The sequence below is a fragment of the Microcaecilia unicolor genome, chromosome 9, assembly GCF_901765095.1.
Source record: "Microcaecilia unicolor chromosome 9, aMicUni1.1, whole genome shotgun sequence".
NCBI classification, from domain to species: Eukaryota; Metazoa; Chordata; class Amphibia; order Gymnophiona; family Siphonopidae; genus Microcaecilia; species Microcaecilia unicolor.
In genome coordinates this window covers 217,678,857-217,706,749 of record NC_044039.1, presented here as the reverse complement: position 1 = coordinate 217,706,749, position 27,893 = coordinate 217,678,857, and the positions used below count along the sequence as shown (strand labels likewise).

The following is a 27,893-nucleotide window of genomic DNA, read 5'->3' as shown; positions in this document are numbered from 1 at the left end:
TTTAAAAACTGATCATTATACCCAAATTCGAAAGCAGTGTATTGTAGAGTTAGGTATGAGAAACCAGTATATTGAATCATTCAAAGTGTGAGTACAATAAAAAAAACAAAACAAAAAGGTGACCATTTTTCATGTAAACTCATTTCAGTTATGGAGGGGGGAAAGCTGTTATTGTACTGGGTTGTAAAAAAATACTCAGATAATTAATAACCAGAATCTGTTTGGATGCCAAAAATGACTGGGTTGGCACTGAAGCATTATAAAAAGCACTGGTGTGGCAGTTATACACCAGTCGGTCAAAGCTCTGTAACATTAAATGATTTGGAGCAGCCGAGGAAGATAAAGCAGGTAGAAGTCTAAGAGATGGAGAGAGGAGAAGCTCCAAAGCAGTTTTGTGGCCGTCTTAAAAGAAAGAACCTAGTACTGACATTGTAAGCTTCCCGTCCCCGGGCAAAATGTGCAGATGCCACTCCCCCCAGTAGAGAAAGCGGCCATGCCACTGATTCCCATCCGGAGCAGGCAGATGAGTGCAATCCGGCTGAATCACAACACTATATAGTCTGTCTCTCTGTCGTCAGCATCTTCCACTACTGTGCAGCACACTCTCTGGGACTGTCTGTCTCCTCTCCCTCCAACTCCAGATTCAGGCTGTTCTTCTGTTCTATCTCCACCTGCCAATTAAAGAAATAAAGTAAATTATGACAATCAGGAGATGAAAAAGCTCAGAACAAAACATTTTGTAGCAGTGGCATAGCCACCGGGGGGGGGGAATACATACGCACACAGATCTGTGCTAGTAGCAGCTAGAGCTTGTGCACAGATAAGTACATAAGTATTGCCATACTGGGAAAGACCAAAGGTCCATCGAGCCCAGCATCCTGTTTCCAACAGTGGCCAATCCAGGTCACAAATACCTGGCAAGATCCCAAAAAAGTACAAAACATTTTATACTGCTTATCCCAGAAATAGTGGATTTTCCACAAGTCCATTTAATAATGGTCTATGGACTTTTTCTTTAGGAAGCCGTCCAAACCTTTTTTAAACTCCGCTAAGCTAACCGCCTTTGCCACATTCTCTGCCAATGAATTCCAGAGTGAAGAAAAATTTTCTCTGATTCATTTTAAAGTCACAAGGAGTTGCAGTGGGAATTGAACCCTTGTTGCCAGGATCAAAGTCCACTGCCCTAACCATTAAGCTACTCCTCCTCTGTTCTTTTGATCTGAGCACAAAACATTTGTATCAGAGTTGCATATGCATACATCTGTACATGTACAGTCATGGGCAGATCGGGGTGTTCCTTTAATTTATGCATGTTGTTATAGAATAAAGGGGACCTGTACCTAATTTATGCACATGGATTTGCACCAAGCTTTTGTTGATGTAAATGATTGCATCTAAATGTAGTCCTGGCGTCAGGGCCAGTCTTAGACAGGGGCGGCCGTTCGCTCCGAGGGTGCCCCGTGACCCTCCCTGAACCTACCTTAATGAAAAGCACACTGGTGGTCTAGTGGCCTCGTCAGGACAGGATAGAACCCCACTCCTTCCTGCCCACTGCCACTGCCACTTTCTTCAAAATGGCTGCTGAGACTTCATGTGGCGAACTTGCAAGACTTCCGCAGAATTCTCTCAAGGCCCGCTGCTTGAAGTCTCAGCAGCCATTTTGAAGAAAGTGGCAGCAGCAGTGAGCAGGAAAGAGTGGGGTTCTTTCCTGCTCTGAAGAAGCCACTGGACCACCAGCGCGCATTAAGGTAGGTTCGGGAAGTGCACCCTGAGGCTTGGTAGGGTGGGATGGGATGGGATGGAGAAGGGAGGAGAGGGAATGGCACAGTACAGCACCCTGAGGCTCAGGAGGGAGGGAGAGAGGGCAGAGTCCTCTGAGGCTTGGGGGCCCCCTCCCTCCCCCCCCCCCCCCCCCCCCCCCCCGTAAATATACATTTTTAAAAAATCAGAAGGGGTGGGGCTAGCCAGGGGCGGGGCTAGGCAATGAGCTGGGGGGCCCCACCGATCTGGTCTGCACAGGGCCCCACAATTGTTAAGACCAGCTCTGCCTGGTCTTAAGCACTATTCTATAAATGGTTTTCTAACTTTAAGTGCCATTTAAAGAATAACTCTTAAGTGCTATATTTTTTAGGCGCCATTTAGAGTATTTTGTTCTACATACATTGGCAATGTAATTTTGTGCAGAAGAACCAAACACAGTCCCTCTTATCACAGTATGATCCAGTTCTGATTTTATCACTCTGGATTCATGGATTTGTACCTCTGATTATATCTTAACAGAAACCAATTGGGGACACAGAACTACAATTCCATGCATGCAATAGGACAAAACCAAGGGTGAATCAGCTTGTCCGGTCAGTTTAGGGTACAGTCTTTCTATTTCTTGAGACTCTTCCAGGTACTTGTGACCTACAGGAAGTAGGATAATGGACTTGATGGTCTCTTGGTCTGACCAAGTATGATCATTTTTAGGTTCCTAGGAACTGGCAATCCTATTTCCCCACCCACCACCATGCAATACAGTCCCTCCAGTGGTCTTTGAGCCCTTCACTGTCTCCAGTAGTCACCAATTCCAATTTGAGCTGTCCTGTAAAACTAGCACTGTAGTTATTTGATAATATGGTTCAACAAATTCTATGTGGCATTGAAGAATGAAGCCTACACAGGATTGGAAAGAATGTAAATATATTAAATTGTGCACCTTTAGTTTTGTAACACAAATTCCTTGACAATTAAGATAGAATGTTGTCCTTTCAACTCATCAGACGAAAATGTATGAATCATGATGTGCAATCTATCATCCCAGCAACAATAACATTATAGTCATTACAAGATGGCTTTCTCTACGTGCCTTGCTTTCAGTTCGACACACATTTGAATTCTACCCATCATAGTGCTTTTTTTGTGCTATACCATTACTCTGGAATGCAATTCCTCCCTCCCTTCAAACAGAGGTGTCATTTACTAAATTTAAAGTGGCCTTAAAAATGTACCTCTTCAAGCGGGCCCATCCCGTTCAAAACTTGGCTTAGTACTCTTCCACATCCAACAGATTTGGCTCTCGTGGAGCATATAGAAACTGATCTATACTTGACTATTATTTACACCTTAACTGACTAACTTAATTATTCTTCTCTCCCTGACTTATCCTGTTCATATGAATGGGTGTTCCTTTCTGTCTCTGTCAAATATATTTTTTAATTGTAAACCGCCCTGTCTTGAAGGCAGGAAGGGCAGTATATTATTTATTTAATAAGGTTCAATTGTTATATCGCCCTTCAAATTTATATCAGAGTGGTTTACAAGAAAGAATTGTAATCAGAGACAAGTCAAATTAAAATTAACAAGCACCATTAAATTCACAAGACTATAAAACAAGACACAAAAGGAGGGGGAATGAATAGAACAACAATATTTCCTCCAAAAGACTAACAACTATACACATGAGAGAAATGGCACAGTTTATCAAAAATATATCATTAAAATTTTCCTTCAATTCAAATTAAAAATCTGCCCAAACGAGCACATTTCCAAGTTGATCTTATATTTCCGATAAGATAGGAAATGAATTTCATAACATAGGTGCAACATATAAAGTATCGCATACCATGTAAAATGAGTTTATCTTGTTGGGTAAACTGGATGGACCGTACAGGTCTTTATCTGCTGTCATTTACTATGTTACTATATGTTACTATCACGCTTATTTTCGAAAGAGAAGGACGCCCATCTTTCGACACAAATCGGAAGATGGGCGTCCTTCTCGCAAGGCCGGCCAAATCGGCATAATCGAAAGCCGACGTTGGCCGTCCGCAACTGCTTTCCGTTGCGGGGACGGCCAAAGTTCACGGGGTCATGGAGGAATCAGGAGTAAAGAGGTGAAGGGGACATACTGGCTGGGGTGGGGAGAAGAAAGAGGAGAATGGGGAGATGCTGTCCATGGGGGCAGGAAGAGGTATAGAGAGCAAGAAGAGATACTGGAAACCTGGGAGATATAGGAAGGAGAAAGGGAGATGCTGAACTGTGGGTGAGAGTTACAGCCCTGAGCTGGCCCCAAGAGGTGCAAGGCTGAAGTTTGCCTAGGGCATTCAATACCCTTGGGCTAGCTCTGCCTACCAGCTTTCCCACTGTCACCCCCCCCCTCTATAGCACTTCCATTACCCCATCTTTCTCCTTCTATATAGACTTCTATACCTCCCTACCTTTTACCCACTCTCTTAGTCCAGTCTTTCTACCTTCTGTAGTCAACCCTTCAGCCGTCATCTACCATTCTCTGCCTTCCATCCCCTCCCCAGCTCCAGCTATTTTTGTATCACACACCACCACCAGCTTTATGCTCAGATATTCTTTGTGGGCCATGTCTGGGTAGCAGCACTGAATATCAGATTATATGCGTCCATCTATCCCTTATACGGTTAAGTGCTATCTTCAGCTGTCCTAAAGTCACCTGGTTAGCTATGCAGAGGTGCTGGCACTGAATATTGCCAGCACCCATATAATAGCTGGCTCCTCCACAACTCTACCCCCATACCACTCCAGACCTGCCCATGTTGCACATGGTTGTCCAGTTGAGTGCCGCTGAATATCAGTGGTTGGGCAGCAGGCTCCCCTGTCTGCTTAAATTGCTTTGAACATCGGGAAGATAAACTTTAGAAAATTAAGGCATGGCAGTGGAAGCCAGGAAAACCCTGAAAACAACTTTTTTGTGTGTGTGTGTTTTCATGTTCCCATTAAAGTCTGTCCTGCACAAATCTGCAGAAATTGGACATTTACCCCAAAGGCTAGAAGCAAGAGGGTTTGTGAGACTGTAATACTGACCCTCACACACAAGAGGGCGCAAGAGGATTGTGAGCAGACAGGACAGTAGTCAGAAGTTGTAGTCACATTTTAAAAGTTTCCTCTCCTGTAGTAGAGGAGTGTGGTAGCCGTGTTAGTCCACTCTTAAGGTTATCAATAGAAATCAAACAAAATAAAACATGGAAAAGAAAATAAGATGATACCTTTTTTATTGGTATGAGAATGGTATGGGATTTGCGTTACAAGACGTATGAGGAGAGACTTGCTGAACTAAACATGTATAAGTACATAAGTACATAAGTACATAAGTAGTGCCATACTGGGAAAGACCAAAGGTCCATCTAGCCCAGCATCCTGTCACCGACAGTGGCCAATCCAGGTCAAGGGCACCTGGCACGCTCCCCAAACGTAAAAACATTCCAGACAAGTTATACCTAAAAATGAGGAATTTTTCCAGTCCATTTAATAGCGGTCTATGGACTTGTCCTTTAGGAATCTATCTAACCCCTTTTTAAACTCCGTCAAGCTAACCGCCCGTACCACGTTCTCCGGCAATGAATTCCAGAGTCTAATTACACGTTGGGTGAAGAAAAATTTTCTCCGATTCGTTTTAAATTTACCACACTGTAGCTTCAACTCATGCCCTCTAGTCCTAGTATTTTTGGATAGCGTGAACAGTCGCTTCACATCCACCCGATCCATTCCACTCATTATTTTATACACTTCTATCATATCTCCCCTCAGCCGTCTCTTCTCCAAGCTGAAAAGCCCTAGCCTTCTCAGCCTCTCTTCATAGGAAAGTCGTCCCATCCCCACTATCATTTTCGTCGCCCTTCGCTGTACCTTTTCCAATTCTACTATATCTTTTTTGAGATACGGAGACCAGTACTGAACACAATACTCCAGGTGCGGTCGCACCATGGAGCGATACAACGGCATTATAACATCCGCACACCTGGACTCCATACCCTTCCTAATAACACCCAACATTCTATTCGCTTTCCTAGCCGCAGCAGCACACTGAGCAGAAGGTTTCAGCGTATCATCGACGACGACACCCAGATCCCTTTCTTGATCCGTAACTCCTAACGCGGAACCTTGCAAGACGTAGCTATAATTCGGGTTCCTCTTACCCACATGCATCACTTTGCACTTGTCAACATTGAACTTCATCTGCCACTTGCACGCCCATTCTCCCAGTCTCGCAAGGTCCTCCTGTAATCGTTCACATTCCTCCTGCGACTTGACGACCCTGAATAATTTTGTGTCATCGGCGAATTTAATTACCTCACTAGTTATTCCCATCTCTAGGTCATTTATAAATACATTAAAAAGCAACGGACCCAGCACAGACCCCTGCGGGACCCCACTAACTACCCTCCTCCACTGAGTATACTCTGGAGGAAAGGAGAAACAGGGGTGATATGATACAGACGTTCAAATATTTGAAAGGTATTAATCCGCAAACGAACCTTTTCCGGAGATGGGAAGGTGGTAGAACGAGAGGACATGAAATGAGATTGAAGGGGGGCAGACTCAAGAAAAATGTCAGGAAGTATTTTTTCACGGGGAGAGTAGTGGATGCTTGCAATGCCCTCCCGCGGGAGGTGGTGGAAATGAAAACGGTAACGGAATTCAAACATGCGTGGGATAAGCATAAAGGAATCCTGTGCCGAAGGAATGGATCCTCAGGAGCTTAGTCAGGATCGGGAGGCGGGGCTGGTGGTTGGGAGGCGGGGATAGTGCTGGGCAGACTTGTGCGGTCTGTGCCGGAGCCAGTGGTTGGGAGGAGGGGCGGGTGGTTGGGAGGCGGGGATAGTGCTGGGCAGACTTATACGGTCTGTGCCCTGAAGAGCACAGGTACAAATCAAAGTAGGGTATACACAAAAAGCAGCAAATATGAGTTATCTTGTTGGGCAGACTGGATGGACCGTGCAGGTCTTTTTCTGCCGTCATCTACTATGTTACTATGATTAGCTTTCGAAGGTTGCCCTTCTTCCTCAGATCGGAAATAAGCAAATGTGCTAGCTGACAGTGTATATAAGTGAAAACATTCAAGCATTACTATGACAGTCTGACAGGGTGGGAGTAGAAATCCAGGGTTCTTCTCTGCCTTGTGGCTAACTGTGATGCAAAAATAAAGGGGCGCTTTTAGTTAAGTGCACTGAAAAACAGGCTTAGCGCATGCTGATGGGGAAATTTTCCACGTGCTAAGCCCAGATTCACCATGGCCTATATTTTAAAGCTTTTTTCGTTTTTTGCAGGCTGTGTGCCAATATTTACATTAGTGCTTGGTACCTGCAAAAAAAACTGATGTTTTACATTTTTTACTTATATTTCAATTATAACCCAGGAAAACCATCTTGTACAGAAAAGCTATTAGAAAAATAAAAGAAAACATAACAAAATCTGCCTAACAAAGAAGAAACACAAAAGCAAATCATTCCGCTAAATAAAGGTTCCAATCCATAAAGGAGAAAAAAAAATAGGAACATTATTAGAAGAAGAAGTAAAATTACCCCTCCTTTCCAGAAGAAAACACACGAGCCGATATTCAGTCAGTGGCAGTCAGCATTTTTTTTTAAAACGCTGACTGTTGGCAGCTAAATTAGCCCTGGATATTCAGTGCCAGCCATGTCCAAGCACCAGCATTAACTATCTGGGACTCAATGGTCAACAGTTTGCCACCTGGATTTATCCAAGTCCTGGTTGAATATCAGCTGGGATTCACATAAAGTAATCAGTCTTCCTCTTGACCCCCCCTCCCCCGGGATCCTGAGAGCATAGTACAAATTCATCTCTCCTCCCCCATACCAAACCTCCCCAATACTTTCCAGAGATTCCAATCCCCCCCCCTATGTATCAGCGGCGTGCATACGGCAGGCAAGAATGCACTCGGGGGGGGGGGGGCTTGGGTGATGCGCCGAGGGGGGGTTGATGCACCCGGGGGGGTGCGCAGCGGCGAACCGCCCCGCGTGGCAGCCGCCCTCGCTACGCCACTGCGTCTAAGTGCTGACTCTGCCCCCAAAACGCCCACAAAATAGCTGGTTTCGGCTTAGGTGCCTACTGGACATTTTCATTGGCATTTTCCAGTTAAGTGCCGCTGAATATGCTCGGCTAGCTCCGGACAAGCGATTTAAACGACAAGGAACTGTTCCTAGCTGTTTAAATCGCTTTGAATATCGCCCCCGTAAATGTCAACCTATAATCCAGGGAAAGCCTCCTATTCCTTTTTCTGCTGCTCAAGTGCTGCCCCTCCCTTGCCCCCTTGCTGACCTTACCTTACAGCTGTAGTGTGCTGAGTAGTTGACCCACTTCTTGGCATCCGCCTTGTCTTCCACAGAAATGGACCTGACGGCAGCTTTGGAGGCCGACGTGGCTGGCATGTCAAATTCCACGTCCACATAGCGGACAAAGCTAGAAGGCACTTCTCGGTCTGAGCCCAGCTCCAAATGGCAGAAGAAACAGTGAGGTTGCCCCGAAGCTACAGCAGGAGAGGAGCACAAATCAGTAGGGACTCTTTTTTGTTCACTTTTAATCTGTTACCCAATGACTTGAGTGCTTTTAGGATGCGAGGGGCAATTCTATAATCTAGATATCCATATTTACATGTCCCTTGAGTACATAAATGTATAGAAGACTAGCACATACCAGGGGCATAGCTACATGGGACCACGGGGGCCTGGGCCCCCGTAGATTTGGCCCCAACCCCCGCCAGCTGAGGGCTTCTTCTTCCTTCATTCTGTTTCTGTCTGACGTCAGCAAAGGTAGGCGACAGCGGGGGAGGGTTGGTGGCGGAAGGGGGGGGTCGAGAGGGTTATCGGCGGGGGGAGTCAAAGTTGTTGGTGGTGGCGGCGGCGGGGGGGGGGGGGTGGCGGCGCTGGGGGGGGGCTAAAATGTGCCCCCTCACCTCGGGCGCTAGACTCCCCTCCCGCCGAAGTCTGGCTACGCCCCTGGCACATACGTGTACAGTTCCCTGTGAAAGTGCCAGCAGAGCATCTTAACACTGTTCTGTAATGGAACACACAAATGACAGAGCACATCAATCCAAAGCAATGTATAAATCTGCAGAGCGTGGATGGAACATGAGTAATGTGGAGGGGCATAATCGAAGGGGGTGCTGAGGATGTCCTCGCAAAATGTCCCGGTGGAGGGGTGGAGAAACCCGTACTGTCAAAACAAAATGGACGTCCATCTTTCGTTTCGATAATACGGTCGGGGATGCCCAAATCTTGAAATTTAGGTTGTCCTTAGAGAAGGTCGTCCCTAGACTTGGTCGTTTCTGATTTTCGGCGATAATGGAAACTAAGGACGCCCATCTCAGAAACGGCCAAATGCAAGCCCTTTGGTCGTGGGAGAAGCCAGCATTCGTAGTGCACTGGTCCCCCTGACATGCCAGGACACCAACCCCTCTAGTGCCCCCTAGGGTGTCCTATTGCTTTCCTGGGATGTCACTTTTCCACTATTCTACCTGATGCAAAGCTTTCTATTTTTTTTTATAACATCTGAGCCTTGTGTCTATTGTTTATCATTAGATTTTGGATTTGAATTCAGATCTACAGATAAAAAGGAGGTCTCATTTCATATATCTAAATACCAGAGTGCTATTTTTCCATACTTCATAGCAAGAGTGTACATTCCCTAATTACCTGTCCCAATGCAACTGAAGCTTTTACCTCCTCAGTGCATGTAAAATGGTTTCATCCCTGTGTAGATTTTCTGATGCCGTGTGAGGCTTTCTTTCTAACCAAAGCTTTTACCACACTCAGGACATTTAAATGGTTTCACTCCTGTGTCTGTGTGTGTGTGTGTGTGTGTGTGTGTGTGTGTGTGTTCTCTGGTGCATTGTGAGGTTTACTAGACTCTATACATGCAAATGGTTTCTCTCCCATGTAGACTTTCTGATGCACCTTGAGATTTACATTACAACCAAAACTTTTACCACACTTAGAACATGCGAATGGTTTCACTCTGTTGTGGAGTTTCTTGTGTATTTTGTACGTTTTGCATTTGGATGTTTTTTTGTTTGCAAATGGAACAAAATATAAAACCGAGCATGCCCTGAGAGAAAAAGCAGCAGCAGGGAAGGCAATCAGCAGAGTGAAGAGCAGTGCTGGAGGAAGACCTCTTCTGCTGGGGGGCCTTGGAATCCCCCCCCCCCCCCAGCCAAGGTATTTCAATTGCAGTTGCGGCAGTGATCCGGGGGAGGATGGCAGCGGCAACAGTCATGGGGAGGGGGGGCCGCAGTGGACAATGATTGTGGGGGTGGGGCGGCAGCAGCAACGATCGTGGGGGGGGGGGGGGGGGGGCGGCCCTGCCCCGGGCATGGTTCAGTCTCTCGGTGGCCTTGCATAATTCTAAACATTTATGTACGACAGCACCCATGTCATAGAATTACCCTGTGTGTGCCTGCCGCCCACTTTTCTGTGTGTGGTGATTGTACTGATGCAAGGATGCAAGGACCAAATCATAAAGAAACTTCAGACCGCCCAAAACACAGCAGCCAGGCTAATATTTGGAAAACCGCGTTTTGACAGTGCCAAACCACTCCGAGAAAAACTGCACTGGCTACCAATCAAAGAACGCATCACTTTCAAAATCTGCACGACCGTTCATTAAATACTTTACGGTGAAGCACCGGGATACCTGACAGACCTCATCGACCTGCCAACCAGAAAACACTACAAAATCCACACGATCATACCTAAACCTCCACTACCCAAGCAGCAAGGGACTCAAGTACAAATCCACCTATGCATCCAGCTTTTCCTACTTAAGCCCACAAATATGGAACGCATTGCCAAAAGAAGTAAAAAGTACGTTCGACCATCTAAACTTCCGGAAAGCACTAAAGACGGAACTGTTCAGAAGAGCGTACCCCACCAACACAACATAAAAAACCTGGACAACAGCAACACCTCTTAGCCAAAGACCGCTATGAACACTACTTGTATCTCATTCCACCACATTATCACTTTGTTTTCATTCATACCATGTGTTTGTTTAGACCGGAATCGGCCAACGCCGTTAACATATAAGCCACACTGAGCCTGCAAATGGGTGGGGAAATGTGGGATACAAAAGCAACAAATAATAATACTGTATGTGTGATGTGTCATACTTTTGACTCTGTTTTGAGAGTTGGTTTTACCCCATCACAGGCAAGGGAGGATGTGTCAGTTCTGATGTGACTACAACTCCCTTCCATTCAAGGGCACTGCCTGTACCTTACAAGGCTTCTGGCTAAAAAAAATCAACCAAAACAAACACAGCCTTATCTGGACTGTGGATTGTGTTGGCAGAGAAGGAAATGAATGTCTGCAGCTGGATAAACTCTTTTGGGAAGTGGATTCCTAGATCAGATAAGGGAAGTGAGATTTCAGTTGTAGTACTCTATAATATTCTGGTGTTCTCTCTGGTTAGATAAATGCTCAGTAGGATCCTAACCTTCCAGAAAACAACATTACTATACACTAAATATCTATAAAACCACTACTAACACCCCAGGGCCACTAATGCAATCATCAGGATAGTTTCATTCAAGCCTTCCACATGTGATTTCCTTTTACAGAACAGGGTGGAGCAGGTCCTGCAGAGAGCTGGACTGAGGAGTGAAAGGTCAGTGTGTGAAAAGCTCTTGGCTCTCTTCACATGGTTCCTGGAAGCCCAAAGCCCTCCTCGAAAAGCAGGGGGGGGGAGTGTCTATGTGTGTATCCATCCTTTACGTTCAGAGTGTCAGAGCACAGCAGTCTCTAACAAACTTACCTCAAAGAAACACTAAATATGAGGCAAGAAATTATCTGAGACCACACCTCCCAAATTGCAAAAAAGTGATCTGCAAAACTGGCCACTCTGCAGACTTCACTTACCTAGGAACCAAATGGTGGAGCTCTTTACCACCCAAAATAAGAAATACACAGGAATATACTGGTGTCGGAAATGGTATTTCAAGCGGACGAGTCGGAGAAACTTACTGACTTCACGGTAAACCTGGAGGACGTAATGGGGCAGTTCGGCAAACTGAAGAGTAGCAAATCTCCTGGAGATGTGAGGATGTTATAATGCCGTTGTATCGCTCCATGGTGCGACCGCACCTTGAGTATTGTGTTCAATTCTGGTCGCCGCATCTCAAGAAAGATATAGTAGAATTGGAAAAGGTGCAGCGAAGGGCGACTAAAATGATAGCGGGGATGGGACGACTTCCCTATGAAGAAAGACTAAGGAGGCTAGGGCTATACAGCTTGGAGAAGAGACGGCTGAGGGGAGACATGATAGAGGTATATAAAATAATGAGTGGAGTGGAACAGGTGGATGTGAAGCGTCTGTTCACGCTTTCAAAAATACTAGGACTAGGGGGCATGCGATGAAACTACAGTGTAGTAAATTTAAAACAAATCGAAGAAAATTTTTCTTCACCCAACGTGTAATTAAACTCTGGAATTCGTTGCCGGAGAAAGTGGTGAAGGCGGTTAGCTTAGCAGAGTTTAAAAAGGGGTTGGACGGTTTCCTAAAGGACAAGTCCATAAACCGCTACTAAACGGACTTGGAAAAATCCAAAATTCCAGGAATAACATGTATAGAATGTTTGTAAGTTTGGGAAGCTTGCCAGGTGCCCTTGGCCTGGATTGGCCGCTGTCGTGGACAGGATGCTGGGCTCGATGGACCCTTGGTCTTTTCCCAGTATGGCATTACTTATGTACTTATGTACTTATATATATACTAGATTCCGCAAAATCCTCAATTCGTTCCTCTTCAAACAAACCCTCACAAAGAATGATCATATCTCAAACAATTATTTATTTCCTGAATTGGTTATTACTCTATTTACCATTAACTTTCTCTTTGTTTCACTTACAATTTCTCATTCATAATAGATTTTCTAAATGTTAAACATCTATAGTTATCCCAGTATGTTTATGATACTGTATTGTAAAATTGGATTCTTACAACAAATTACTTTCTCGTGCATTATTCTTTGTTATGGACCCTATACTGTGTATTGTAAGCCACATTAAACTACTTGTTTGGGATAATGTGGGATATAAATGTCACAAATAAATAAACGTCTTCCTGAACAGGGAGTGGGGGTCATGTCTGTTGTCTGTCAACTGGTTATAGAAGGACATGGAAGGCTGAGAACTGTGGGGGAGGCGGGGCTGGTGGTTGGGAGGCGGGGCTAGTGCTGGGCAAGACTTCAACGGTCTGTGCCCTGAAAATGGCAGATACAAATCAAGGTAAGGTACTCACAAAAGTAGCACATATGAGTTTATCTTGTGGGCAGACTGGATGGACTGTAGGTATTTCTCTGCCGTCATCTACTATGTTACTATCCTGCTTATTTTCAAAAGAGATGGCCGGCCATCTCTCAAGTCCGGCGAAATTGTCATAATTGAAAACCGATTTTCGCCGGCCTCAACTGCAGTCTGTCGCAGAGCCGGCCAAACTTCAAGGGGGCGTGTAGGCAGGGTACAGAAGGTGGGACGGGGGCGTGCTTAAGAGATGGCTGGCTTCGCCCGATAATGGAAAAAAGAAAGCCGGCCCTGACGAACATTTGGCCGACTTTACTTGGTCCCTTTTTGTTCATGACCAAGCCTCAAAAAGTTGCCCTAACTGACCAGATGACCACCGGAGGGAATGGGGGATCACCTCCCCTTACTCCCCCAGTGGTCACCCCCTCCCACCCAAAAAAAAACATTTTTTTGCCAGCCTCTATGCCAGCCTCAAATGTCATACCCAGCTCCATAACAGCAGTATGCAGGTCCCTGGAGCAGTTTCTAGTGGGTGCAGTGCACTTCAGGCAGGTGGATCCAGGCCCATCCCCCCCACAACACTTGTGGTGGTAAATGGGAGCCCTCCAACCCCCCCCCCCCAAAACCCACTGTACCCACATGTAGGTGCCCCCCTTCATCCCTAAGGGCTATGGTAGTGGTGTACAGTTGTGGGGAGTGGGTTTTGGGGGGGATTTGGGGGGCTCAGCACACAAGGCAAGGGAGCTATGCACCTGGGAGCTATTTTTGAAGTCTACTGCAGTGCCCCCTAGGGTGGCCGGTTGGTGTCCTGGCATGTCAGGGGGACCAGTGCACTACAAATGCTGGCCCCTCCCATGACCAAGTGGCTTGGATTTGGCCGGGTCTGAGATGGCCGGCTTTGGTTTCCATTATGGAAAAAACCGAAGCCGTCCATCTCAAACCTGGTGATTTCAACATTTATGTCAAGATTTGGCCGGCCCCAACCGTATTATCGGGAAAAAAAGATGGCCGGCCATCTTTTTCGATAATACGGATCGGGGCAACTCTTTGTGGCACCGGCCATATAGTTGGCCGCCCATGTAGATGGCCGGCGCCGTTCAATTATGCCCCTCCATGTTACTATATATCCTTTGACAAGGCCATGAGTGTTTTGTCATAACTTTTCAAAGGACTAGGAAAGAAAGTTCTTACCTGCATTCTTATCAGGCAACCTGCCTATCCTCCATACAATAGCATTGTATGCGTGTTCATATTTGGCAGTTCCCAAAGTTACCCTCATTGCCGGTTCAGGGCCAGACATACTGGTTGAGCCTAAACTGGCCCCTCTGTTCACCTTTGCTTTCAAAGATTTCTCCCCTAGAACACTGTCCCTTCGGAAGTTTTTAACCCATTCATTTGGTATTGGATACCGAACCATCACATTCTCACAGGGCACCTGAGTAAGGGGATCACGGTTGCTGGAGAATCCAACTGACATCACCACCCAACTCTGAAACTCAACCTCGGCACCTTTGACACATGCTGCTGTCCTCAGGGTGAATGGCAAAGTCTTTTCTGCAAATACTGTCCTAAAACGCATGAGCTCAAACCTACATGCATCCAGAGGGTTGAACATTATCATCCTGGAGCTGTGAAACAGCTCTTCATCAACAGATGAATGGAATTGGCAGTCATACAGCTTAATCCACTTGGTGGTGGTGGTGGGCATGATATCATGCCTTGACACAATTTCATTCCCTTTGATAAGTACGTCATTCAAACCCAAGCGGCAATCAGCGAGCCCAGATAGAAAACTCAGGGCATAGACGTGCGTCACCACTGAGTGCTGAAGAATTTTATTGTATCTTCTGGATAGAATGCCATAGAACTCATCTCTCAAGTCAACTGTAATTTCCTCTTTGGTGTAATTTAAACCTACTCTGCTTAGATCTACTGTGGCTGGAAGGTTCATTAGAGCATTCTGGACAGCAGCAATGAAGCTAACAAAATCTTCATAACTGGTTGTGCCCAGTTTGATCACTTGTTCCCTTTCTGCTGTGCGGGTGACAGAGAGTTTTGGTTGGTACTTCTTTTTCTCTGTGTAGGTTACATGGTCTATTCTAACAGTATGTATCCTTCCATTCTCATCATAGGTTTGGAGTTTGGGCTCTGAAACCTCATGGTTGTTCTCCAGTTTGAATTCCCTAAAAGGTTTTTCTAGTCCCTTTTCATAAAAAAGCTGCACAAATCCAACTTCTGTCAGCTTCACATAGATGGGCCCCCAGTGCCTAGATGACATAATGTTCTTTTTCTCAGGTATCCTCATCATCATTGACCAGCCAACTTTAGGCTGAGGCTGAACAAAAGTCAAAGAAGGGCCAAGGAGCTCATCAGATTTTATTGGGTCATCATCAGGTAATGTAGGGCTTTCTAGATGATCAGGATCTTCAAACTGAAGTTGTTTCAGCTGTTGAAGGACATCAGCCTGGGACAGTCTCTTTCTGTAGTCCTCAAATTTGACAGCATCAAGTTCTTGAGAGATGAGAGTGAGGGAGTCTGTTTGGTCTGTGCTTTGAGTGCTGGAGAGAGAAGTGGTGCGGGAACGCTTCTCTCTCTCCTCAAAAAATGAACTAAAAGGGTTGATAGGAGATGGCTGAACATCCTTCAGTGACTCATCTAGAAAGGGGTTGGTAGCCTTGAAGGGTGACCCAGTAAATGAAAGAGGCTTACGTAATGATAAAGCATCAATCTTTTGAACTTTATGCAAGTCCACCAATGTACTCTTGGGACGTTCCCGCTTTCTGAATGACTCGGACACATTACAGCTTGTACTTGATGTCACTACAGCTGGGGATTTTTCTGGTTTCCATGTAGGCCCTTTCTGGGATGGGGACAAAGTATCTTTATCTTCTTCAAATGTGACCCAACTTGGAAAACGTGCTGTTGTAGTAGTGGTGGCATGTCCATTCACAGAGACACTATGACTTTGCCTGTTGATTGTCTCCATATCTATCTCGTCATCTTCCTGAACTGACGAGTTATCTGAAAGTAAACAAAAGCAGAAAAGATTGTGAATTCAAGGCTTGTCTCTTGCATGGAAGAAAAATCATTTTAGATCATTAGAAAGGTCAAATAACTTCTTTACAGATCAGGAAGCAGGTCTGAAAATGATCCTGGGTGATACTAAACTGCGGCAAATTAATTCAGTGAAGATTTTATTTTTCTGTTTATCATCCACGCAAAGAAGTTTGTGCTTCCTTCTGCTTCCATTACTTGTTTGACGTCTACTCATGCAAATTTATTTAGCATAGCTTTCTCGTTTATGTGGAATTCTTTGCCAGTGGCCTGGAGGAGTGAATGTAATTATTTTAAATTTAGAAAATTGCTGAAAACTTGGTTATTCAAAAAATATTTTAATTGATTATTTGTTAGTGGAAATTTACCACTGTGATTGTTTTACTCCCACCGAATTGGTGGGTTTTGTGTATTTGTGAATGGTACCGAGCTCAGGGCTGCGACAGTATGTAAGAATTCTGTTTAAATTAAATTATATTTAAATCCTGAACTGATCCTCCTCTGCCAGGGGAGGCGGGGCTAGTGCTGGGCAGACTTCTACGGTCTGTGCCCTGAAATGGCAGATACAAATCATGGTAAGGTATACACAAAAAGTAGCACATATGAGTTTATCTTGTTGGGCAGACTGGATGGACTGTGCAGGTCTTTCTCTGCCGTCATCTACTATGTTACTCATGTTACTATGTTACCAGGTTCTTGCCAGGGAGCATATTGTGCTCCTTCACTTTCTGCTTTCTCTCACACTTCATCCAGATATCGTGGCTGTCTGGAGGGGTGAGAATGGTGCCTGCCTCCCTTTAGATGGCCATTATGGGTCGAACCTACAACTGGGCTGCTTACTCCTGTAGTTACCAGCTACTCTAGTGTGGATGTTTTAGGCATGGATGCTCTGTCTTTGGTGTGATTATTGTCTTTCCTATTTTACACTGGCATTCTTTTCTTCTATTTTTACTGTTTACTAGTAAAAAAGGCCCGTTTCTGACACAATTGAAACGGGCGCTAGCAAGGTTTTCTTCGGCTCCCCTGCAGCCACCCATGTCCAGCGAACCTCCTCTCTCCCCTGCCCCCCTCCTGCCACCCATGTCCAGCGACCCTCCTCTCTCTCCTGCCCCCCTCCTGCCACCCATGTCCAGCAATCCCCTGCCCCCCCTGCAGCCACCCATGTCCAGCGACCCTCCTCTCTCCCCTGCCCCCCCTGCAGCCACCCATGTCCAGCGACCCTCCTCTCTCCCCTGCCCCCCTCCTGCCACCCATGTCCAGCGACCCTCCTCTCTCCCCTGCCCCCCCTGCAGCCACCCATGTCCAGTGACCCTCCTCTCTCCCCTGCCCCCCCTCCAGTCACCCATGTCCAGCGACCCTCCTCTGGACATGGTTCAGCTGTGAGGCATGTTCCCCCCCCCCCCCCCCGGGTTCTGAAGTTGACATCATAATGGCTATGGTGATGTCAGCCTGATCTACGGAGCCTAGCAGACCAACTCGGAATGAGCCACGGTCCCAGGCAAATCAGAACGTTGGAGGTGAGAATTATTATATAGGATTGTAAACCACTGTGATCATTTCTATTGGAAATAGCAGTATATCAAACCTGAATAAACTATAATTCTCTCCTCTTGTCACCTATTTTGTTTAACATTATGATGATCCCTTTAGGCCATTTGCTAGAATCAAATATTCCAGCATTCATATATGCTGGTGATGTTACAATATATATCCCATTCATCAAAGAATTACACGAGATTGCAAACAAAGTAGGTATCGATTTAATGGAATCCTGGGCTCTTAATTTCAAACTGAAACTTAATCCTGATGAAACAACATTTATGATAATAACTAGCCCTTATCACCCAATAACCATCTCAAATTTTTAAGATCGATAATGTTACTTATTCTTTGGATTCAACAATGAAAATCTTGGGGATCTTAACTGATCAGTTTCTTTCTTTTGATTGCCAAATTTCCAAAGTATTTTCAGTAGAGGAGTGTGGTAGCCGTGTTAGTCCACTCTTAAGGTTATCAATAGAAATCAAACAAAATAAAACATGGAAAAGAAAATAAGATGATACACAGCTAGCACATAATGCTTGAATGTTTTCACTTATATACACTGTCAGCTAGCACATTTGCTTATATCCGATCTGAGGAAGAAGGGCAACCTTCGAAAGCTAATCAAGAAATGTATTAAGTTATGTGCAAAGTATTTTCGAATGCCTTTAATTCATTGTGGAAACTTAAAATATTAAGACCATTCTTTTCAAGATCAATCTTTAATTCAGTCTTTAGTCTTAACTAAATTTGACTATTGCAATTCAATGTATGCAGGTATTAAGCAGAGTCTCCTAAGAAAACTACAAACTGCATAAAACACGGCTGCCCGCCTTATATATAGATCGTTGCTTTACGTTAAAGCATCTCCTCTTAAGGATCTACATTGGTTACCTATCAATGAAAGAATTTCATTTAAGCTCTGTGTTCTTGTTCATCAGATTCTTTATGGTATCTTACCATCTTATATGATTGATCGCATTAAGTTATCACCACGGAGTGCCACCTCTTCATCTAGAGACTGTCTCATATTACATTTCCCAAGCTGTAAAAACTTAGCCAACAAAACTATCCATAATGCTAATTTTTCTTACCAAAGTACCAAACTCCGGAACTCATTATCCAGGTATATCAGATACTCAGTTGATTATGGGGTATGTTTACTAAGGTGCGTTAGTGTTTTTAACGCGCCTGTAAATTTAAGTTGCATTAAATGCTAATGCGCCTATACATTTCTATAGGTGAGTTAGCGTTTTAACGCGCGTAAACAATTTACACGAGTTAAAAATGCTAACAACCCATAGCACCGCTTAGTAAACCTAGCCCTATGTCTTTTAGATGTTTACTTAAAGCCCACTTCTTTAGATCTGTGTTCAGATAATATGAAACGTTTTTTTAAATAGTTGTATTAATTGTCTTGTACTGCTTTCTTGGGAAAATGCAGGGTAGGAATGTCATAATAAATAAATAAATAAATAAATAAACTGTTTAGGTGCCTCAAAGATGTTTATGTTTATTTGAATTTACTATACCACCTATTCCAACAGGCGGGTGAAGACAGTTTACAGTTGCAAAATCCAATGAAACAATGAAAAGGAACGCCAATGGTCATAGGAAAGAGGATAGTCAGATAAGGTAGAATGACATCATGTTAGACATACGTGTAGGTGAGACTTCACACTAGATATACATGTAGGTAAGATATCAGCTAATCCCTTCAATCTAACCGCTCTCAAAAATCAGGGTGAAAAAAATCAGTTTTTTGAATTTTGGTAACAACTGTTCTGAACAGGCACAAGGTGGTCGGTCGTTCTGCAATCTGGGCGCTAGATAGTAAAAGGCAGAGTGGCTTGTGGATTCTAAATGGGCTAATTTTGGTCCTGGAAAGATTAATTGATGGGCATCTAGAAGACCGCATGAAGGGAGTGCAGTTTCCTCAAGATTTAAAAAAAATTCATTTAACCATGGTGGAAATCTGGGCCTGAAAATTAAGATTAAAGTCTAAAATAATCCCTAGGTAACAGAAGGATGAGACAGGTTTAATGGGTAAACCGAAGAGAAGTGGCCAAGTGGAGCACCGGTCTTGCAATCTAGAGGTGGCTGGTTCAAATCCCACTGCTGCTCCTTGTGATCTTGGGCGAGTCACTTAACCCTCCATTGCCTCAGGTACAAACTTAGATTGTGAGCCCTCCTGGGACAGGGGACTATCCAGAGTACCTGAACGTAACACACCTTGAGCTACTACTGAAAAAGGTGTGAGCAAAATCTAAATAAATAAATTAAATAAACCACAACGATAGAAGTTTGAACAAGCGGACCTATTATCCGAAGTGGTATAGCCTGTTCTATATTGGCATCTGAGCACCCAGGTTCTGGTAAGGAATACTAGCATAACCCGGTACTGGCATGCCTAACATCTAGGTGCCCACAGTTACAGAGCTGGTGTAAGTATGGGCACCTGAATGCAACAGGAATGCTTGTAAGCTACAGTATTCTTTAGGTTCCATATGTAACTGAGAGCCCTGCCTGTTCTCTGATCATGTGTATGCCATCTTGCATTTACATGCTGTGTCAGGCATGTCGTTACAGAGCAGCGCTTAGACGCTCTGCTGGCACTTTCACAGTATATGGCACACAAATCTGGGCATTGAAAGAAATGCACATCAAGCGCTATTCTACAAATGACACCCTTGAGTTGGGCACCGTTTAAAGAATAGCGCATAACTTTTGGGTGCGAGAATTTACACCAACCTCACATTGAGAATTGCGTGCAGTTCTAGTCGCCGAATTTTAAAGAAGGTATAGTGGAATTAGAATAGGTTCAAATAAGGGTGACCAAAATGATAAAGGAGATGGAACACCTCTCATGTGAGGAAAGGCTAAAGAGGTTAGGGCACTTCAGCTTGGAAAAGAGTGGAGGAGTGGCCTAGTGGTTAGGGTGGTGGACTTTGGTCCTGAGGAACTGAGTTCGATTCCCACTTCAGGCACAGGCAGCTCCTTGTGACTCTGGGCAAGTCACTTAACCCTCCATTGCCCCATGTAAGCCGCATTGAGCCTGCCATGAGTGGGAAAGTGCAGGGTACAAATGTAACAAAAATAAAATAGATACTATTGGAGATTCTACATGGAATGTTGCTACTATTGAGATTCTACATGGAATGTTGCTATTCCACTAGCAACATTCCATGTTGAAGCCTGCGCGGCCACATTGGTGATCTGCAAGGGCTGACTTCTACATGGAATGTTGCTAGTGGAATAGCAACATTCCATGTAGAATCTCAAATAGTAGCAACAGTGGAGGAGTGGAATAGTGGTTAGGGTGGCGGACTTTAGTCCTGGGGAACTGAGTTCGATTCCCACTTCAGGCACAAGCAGCTCCTTGTAACTCTGGGCAAGTCACTTAACCCTCCATTGCCCCATGTAAGCTGCATTGAGCCTGCCATGAGTGGGAAAGCGCAGGGTACAAATGTAACAAAAAAAAAAAAAGATGGCTGAGGAAGGATATGATAAGAGGTCTATAAAATACTGAGTGATGTAGAATGGGTAAAAGTGCATCAATTTTTTGTTTGTTTTTTTGTTTTACTCTTTCAAAAAGAACAAACACTAGGGGACACTCAATGTCAATGAAGTTAATTGGAAATAAGAGTAAGTATTTTTTTTTACTCAAAGAATAGTTAAGCACTGGAACTCGCTGCCAGAGGATGTGGTAACAACAGTTAGCATGTCTGGGTTTAAAAAAGGTTTGGATACGTTTCTGGAGGAAAAGTCTATAGTCTGCTATTGAGATAGACATGGGGGAAGCCACTGCTTGCCCTGGGTAGCATGGAATGTTGCTATTTGGCCTTCTGCCAGGTACTTGTCACCTGGATTGGCCACTGTTGGAAACAGGATATTGGGCTAGATGGACCATTGGTCTGACCCACTATGGCTGCTCTAATTTTCTTATGAAGAGGTTCAGAAATGATTCCTGGCAAGAGATGACTCTGTAGTCTCTGGATAGTGATGTTCAGCATCATCATCTTACACAGATCATTATGAGGGGCTGCAGGCCAGTGCCAAGGGTATTAGAATTTTGGGCAAAACATCAACCTTTCCCCCAGAGGTTGAAGCCAGACAACAGATTTTGGGTGGGCTTAGACAGGAAGTGGGTGGGCACCTTCTCTCCCCCACCACAAAAATATCCCAGCTGGTGGGAAAACGCTTCTTTCCACCTTGGCAGTCTGCAGCAGGCATGAGCTGAAAACTGAGCATGCGCAGGTGCCGGTATCATGGAGAGTAGCGTTTTTGTTACCATCAGGGGGAAGTCTTCAGCTGGCGGAGCTTGGGATCCCCACCAGCTACTGCTAAACATGTGCTACTATTGGGTGGGCCTGAGCCCTAAGTGGGTGGACTCTGGCCCACCCAGGCCCACTTGTGGCTACGCCACTGCTTTCCCCGCCCGTTAAGTTTCAGGCATGTAGGCCAACCCTTCTGAGATTTTGCTAATTCAACTCAACTCCCTCATCTCCCCCTCCCCCCCATCAAAGAATAATCCTGTGAAAATACATGAATGATTCTAGGGAGGACAGTTTCAAAAGTAAATACCAATATATCCAGGGGAAAATGTCTGCCCCATCTGAAAGAGCCTACAAGTAAGCAAGCTTAAAAGTGGAAGAATAATCATTTTCCCTTTGAGAACCGGTGCAACACTTGCAGATAACAGTATTAAAGCATATGGTTTTGAAAACTGCTCTCATAATTCAAAAAATTAAACATTGTTTTACATATCCTATATAATAAAACTCACCTCAACATTCTGAAGACACTGACGTCAGTGAAGCCAAGCCACTGACGTCACTTCAAGACGGGTTCGAAGGGTTCATGGTGGTGAAGCCACCGAAATCGCCAACTGGTTATAGAAGGACATGGAAGGCTGAGAACTGTGGGGGAGGCGGGGCTGGTGGTTGGGAGGCGGGGCTAGTGCTGGGCAAGACTTCTATAGTTTGTGCCCTGAAAATGGCAGATACAAATCAAGGTAAGGTACTCACAAAAAGTAGCACATATGAGTTTATCTTGTGGGCAGACTGGATGGACCGTACAGGTATTTCTCTGCTGTCATCTACTATGTTACTATCCTGCTTATTTTCAAAAGAGAAGGCCGGCCATCTTCCGACACAAATCAGGAGATGGCCAGCCATCTCTCAAGTCCGGCGAAATTTGCATAATTGAAAACCGATTTTCGCTGGCCTCAACTGCAGTCTGTCGAGGAGCCAGCCAAATTTCAAGGGGGCGTGTAGGCAGGGTACAGAAGGCGGGACGGGGGCGTGCTTAAGAGATGGCCGGCTTCGCCCGATAATGGAAAAAAGAATGCCGGCCCTGACGAACATTTGGCCGACTTTACTTGGTCCCTTTTTGTTCATGACCAAGCCTCAAAAAGGTGCCCCAACTGACCAGATGACCACCGGAGGGAATGGGGGATCACCTCCCCTTACTCCCCCAGTGGTCACCAACCCCCTCCTACCCAAAAAAAAAATAAAAAACATTTTTTTGCCAGCCTGTATGCCAGCCTCAAATGTCATACCTCAAATGTCATATCCATGACAGCAGTATGCTGGTCCCTGGAGCAGTTTTTAGTGGGTGCAGTGCACTTCAGGCAGGTGGAGCCAGGCCCATCCCCCCCCCCCCACCTGTTACACTTGTGGTGGTAAATGGGAGCCCTCCAACTCCCCCCCCCCCAAACCCACTGTACCCACATGTAGGTACCCCCCTTCATCCCTAAGGGCTATGGTAGTGGTGTACAGTTGTGGGGAGTGGGTTTTGGGGGGCTCAGCACACAAGGCAAGGGAGCTATGCACCTGGGAGCTATTTTTGAAGTCTACTGCCGGCACCCGCATAACCCCCAGCTCCTCTCTAATGCTGCCCCTGACCAGCCCGCTTTTTTGTTTGCCAGTCTGTGGGGATATTCAGTGGCACTGCGAAAATTGAACGGATAGATTTTGTTATTAGCAATGCACCTTCTAGTAGGAAAACAAAACAAGCTAGACTCCACACAGCTAAACTTCAGCAGAATACTCACGTTGGTCACAGACACAGAACCCAGAAAACTCATTACCAAGTACAAAATAAGTGACTACAAATTCTGAATAGAAATATACAAAAAAAAAACCCCTCTTGTCTATACCAACCTTCCTACCTCCCCTCCTGTTCCTCGCAGGACAGTGAAGAAGGGGGAAACAACAGGAGGGGAGGGGCTGGATTAGGGAGCAGAGCATAGGTGCCAACTTTTCAAAATTATCAGGGGTGCTAAACCCAAGGGAAATGACCTCTCCCTGGACATAGTCAAGGAGTTTGTCCAATATTGGGGGGTGCTCAAGCACCCACAGAGCTGGCTCTTACGGGGCACAGTGTCATTTGCTTGTTGGGTTCTGTGCTTTGTCTGCTCCAATCTCCCTTCCTCCCCTCCTGTTTGCTACCTGCTTCCAGTTCTCTGCTACCTAAGATTGGAGACATTGACCAAAAGTCATCATTTAGATCCTTGTGTGCTTTTCTGTAGCATAGCCCCTGGTTACCCTCGGAACTGCTGCATACCTAATGACAGAGCCGGCCCTAGGTACCCATGGACCTGGTACCTGCTACAACTGTTGATACTCACTCAGCAAATGCCACCAACCTTCCAAACCGAGAGGGTTTCCTGTAACCCAGAATTCGCAGTTCCCTGACGGGAGCCAGACAGTGCTCTTGTGTATACACACACTGCTCAAGCCTGCTTCTGAAAGGCACTGCTCTGAAGATGCATGACAGAATAATTCCTATTCAGAGTCTCAGCTGCAGCTACTGCTGCTTTGCAAAAACAACTCATCTTGGGGCATTGAAGAAATAAACTCGATTCCTGTGAAAACAGCTTCTTTGTTGCTGGAGGTTCTGTTTTCTGATGACACAGGAGGAGTGGGAAACAGAACTATCTGTTTTCAAACTAGACTTGTTGATTCCAGTTGACAAACATGTCTCTTCCCCCCCCCCCCCCCCCCCCTTCCCCAGAGCTTTAAATAACAGCAGCGTGTTCCTGCTTCCCTATCCAAGCTACTCCTCTGGCCTCAAATTTAACCCTAATTGCTACTCAGCCCATGCAAACTGAAACATTTTCTGCAAATCTACAGGTACAAATTCTAATAATCAGAACTCATATAGCATCTTTTATGTTAATAAGATCCATTATCTCAAGGAGATATTTCATTCAAACACATACACCCACACAGAAAACAGCCAGGCAATCATTTTCCTGGATTTCACTAGGACCTGTCAATAAAATGTCTAGTTGAAGCTTCTAAATAATGGTACTGCAGAGTGGAGACCAAGGGTGGGCAAAATTGATTACAGTATTTCAATATTTAAAAGATTTACTTGATCAAAATCCTGTAAATCTATCTGTTTAAAAATCTGGGCAGACTAGATAGACCATCAGGCTTATTTTCGATAGAGAAGGGCGTCCATCTTTCGACACAAATCGGGAGATGGGCCCAAATCGGCATAATCGAAAGCCGATTTTGGGCGTCCTCAACTGCTTTCCATCGCGGGGATGACCAAAGTTCATGGGGGCTTGTCGGAAATGCAGCGAAGGCGGGACTGGGGCGTGCCTAACACATGGGCGTCCTCGACCGATAATGGAAAAAACGAAGGGCGTCCCTGATGAGCACTTGGGTGACTTTACTTGGTACATTTTTTCTTACGACCAAGCCTCAAAAAGGTGCCCGAACTGACCAGATGACCACTGGAGGGAATCAGGGATCACCTTCCCTTACTCCCCCAGTGGTCACTAACCCACTCCCACCCTAAAACAGCCAGCCTCAAATGTCATACCCAGCTCCATGACAGCAGTATGCAGGTCCCTGGAGCAGTTTTAGTGGGTACTGCAGTGCACTTCAGGCAGGCGGACCCAGGCCCATCCCCCCCCCCCCCCCGTTACACTTGTGGTGGTAAATGTGAGTCCTTCAAAACCCACCACAAACCCACTGTACCCACATGTTGGTGCCCCCCTTCACCCCTTAGGGCTATGGTAGTGTTGTGCAGTTGTAGGTAGTGGGTTTTGTGTGTGTGTGTGGTGGTGGGGGGGGGGGGGGCTCGGAACCCAAGGTAAGGGAGCTATGCACCTGAGAGCAATTTCTGAAGTCACTGCAGTACCCCCTAGGGTGCCCGGTTGGTGTCCTGGCATGTCAGGCGGACCAGTGCACTACGAGTGCTGGCTCCTCCCGTGACCAAATGGCTTGGATTTGGTCGTTTCTGAGATGGGCGTCCTCGGTTTCCATTATGGCCTAAAATCGGCGACGACCATCTCTAAATATCCAGCTATAATTATAATCTCAGCTGATAACACTGAACACCATGAAAAGATTTTATATTATATTATATATATATATATAATTAAATGAATTGTCAAGTTTTTTAATTGAAAAATATATAATTAAAAAACTTGACAATTCATTTAATTACAATATGTATCTAATTCATATTTAATATTCATATTTAATAATTTTATATTGTGGTAGATTTGTATGACTAGTACATATATTTATATTATTTTACAGATGGTCTTCAGTGTTATCAGCTGAGATTATAATTTTAGCTAGGTATTTTATATTTTAATTTTAAATTACTAATGTGTATACAATTGTTTGTCTTGTAGCCCCTGATGCAGCCCAGTTGGGCGAAACACGGCCTGTGTCGGGCTTTCTAATTTTATTTTAACCTATTTTAAATAAAAATTGTTTTTTTATCTACGTATCTGCTTTTTTTGTTGTTTCCATCTTGGAGTTTGCAGATCGGTTACCCTGTTGTTTTCTTGTTACACACATATGTAACATAGTAACATAGTAGATGACAGCAGAAAAAGACCTGCACGGTCCATCCAGTCTGCCCAAGAAATGTGCCACTTTTTTGTGTATACCTTACCTTGATTTGTACTTGTCTTTTTCAGGGCAGAGACCGTACAAGTCTGCCCAGCACTATCCCCGCCTCCCAATCACCAGCCCCGCCTCCCACTACCGGCTCTGTTATCCAATCTCGGCTAAGCTCCTGAGGATCCATTTCTTCTGAACAGGATTCCTTTATGTTTATCCCACGCATGTTTGAATTCCGTTACCGTTGACATTATTCTATAAGGTAGTGCATAACTGCGGGACTGCAAGGGGGTGTACCTCTGGGCAGAGCAATGGCAGGCCATGGACATGTCACCAAGCGATGCACGCAACTTATAAAATAGTATCAGTTATGCACATTGCATTTCACACGTAAGCATGCCAGCTTACACCAGCCATTGATCTGAAGTAAGTAAGCATCCATTTCAGCACGCCAAAGTAGCTTTAACTAGTATTCCATAACGGTTTACAACAGAATAACACAAGCATTGCCACACTGGGACAGACCGAAGGTCCATCAAGCCCAGTATCCTGTTTATAACATTGCCCTATCCAAGTCCAAGGACCTGGCAAGATTCAAAAGAAAGAAACAGATTTTATGCAGCTTATCCTAGAAATAAGCAGTGGATTTTCCCGTCCATTTTAATAATGGTTTATGGACTTTTCTTTTAGGAAATTATCCAAACCTTTTTTTAACTCTGTTAAGCTAACTGCTTTTACCACATTCTCTGGCAATGAATTCCAGAATTTAATTACTTGTTGAATGAAGGAATATTTTCTCTGCATTGTTTTAAATTTACAACTTAATAGCTTCATTGTGTGCCCCCTAGTCCTAGTATTTTTGGAAACAGTAAACCAGTGAGTCATGTCTACCTGTTCTACTCCACTCATTCTTTTAAAGGCTTCTATCATATCTCCCCTCACACATCTCTTCTCCAAGCTGAGGACTCCTAGCTGCTTTAGCCATTCCTCATAGGGAACATATACCTAAGTGCCATTATAAAATTGGTTATAAGCACACCCCACTGTGGCAGCTATATCAAGGTGCCAAGTTCTAGAATTGCACCCATGCTATTTTTCTCCCCTGACTTAAATAACTCTTTCCTGTTTCTAAACTGGGTGAAAGAATATATGCACTGTGGAAGCTCAGGCAAGAGGGCAATTTTTACAGGGGTTAATGGTTTTGCATATTACTCTGTATAAAGGTCATTTATAAAGATCTTTTTGTGCACAACAAAAGGCTTTTACAAAATTACTCCAGGGCTTACATGCAGTGAAAGGAAGACATGTACGTTTATGTGACCCATGTCTAGCCGTGCTCTGGGGTGCAGTTTGGCTAAACTGTGGGTGTTGGTGAGAT

The 27,893-nt window shown here is 44.8% G+C and overlaps 1 protein-coding gene across 1 annotated transcript in view; it reads right to left on the bottom strand.

Moving 5' to 3' along the window:
• STON2 (stonin 2) overlaps positions 1–27,893 on the bottom strand; it is a 257,064-nt gene that overhangs the window by 110,838 nt on the left and 118,333 nt on the right. Inside the window, exons 6-8 of the mRNA XM_030213724.1 lie at positions 14,238–16,067; positions 8,079–8,281; positions 589–671 (exon numbers count right to left, since the gene is read on the bottom strand). Of these exons, the coding sequence (XP_030069584.1) occupies positions 589–671; positions 8,079–8,281; positions 14,238–16,067 (2,116 nt within the window). The remainder of the gene's footprint in view (positions 1–588; positions 672–8,078; positions 8,282–14,237; positions 16,068–27,893) is intronic.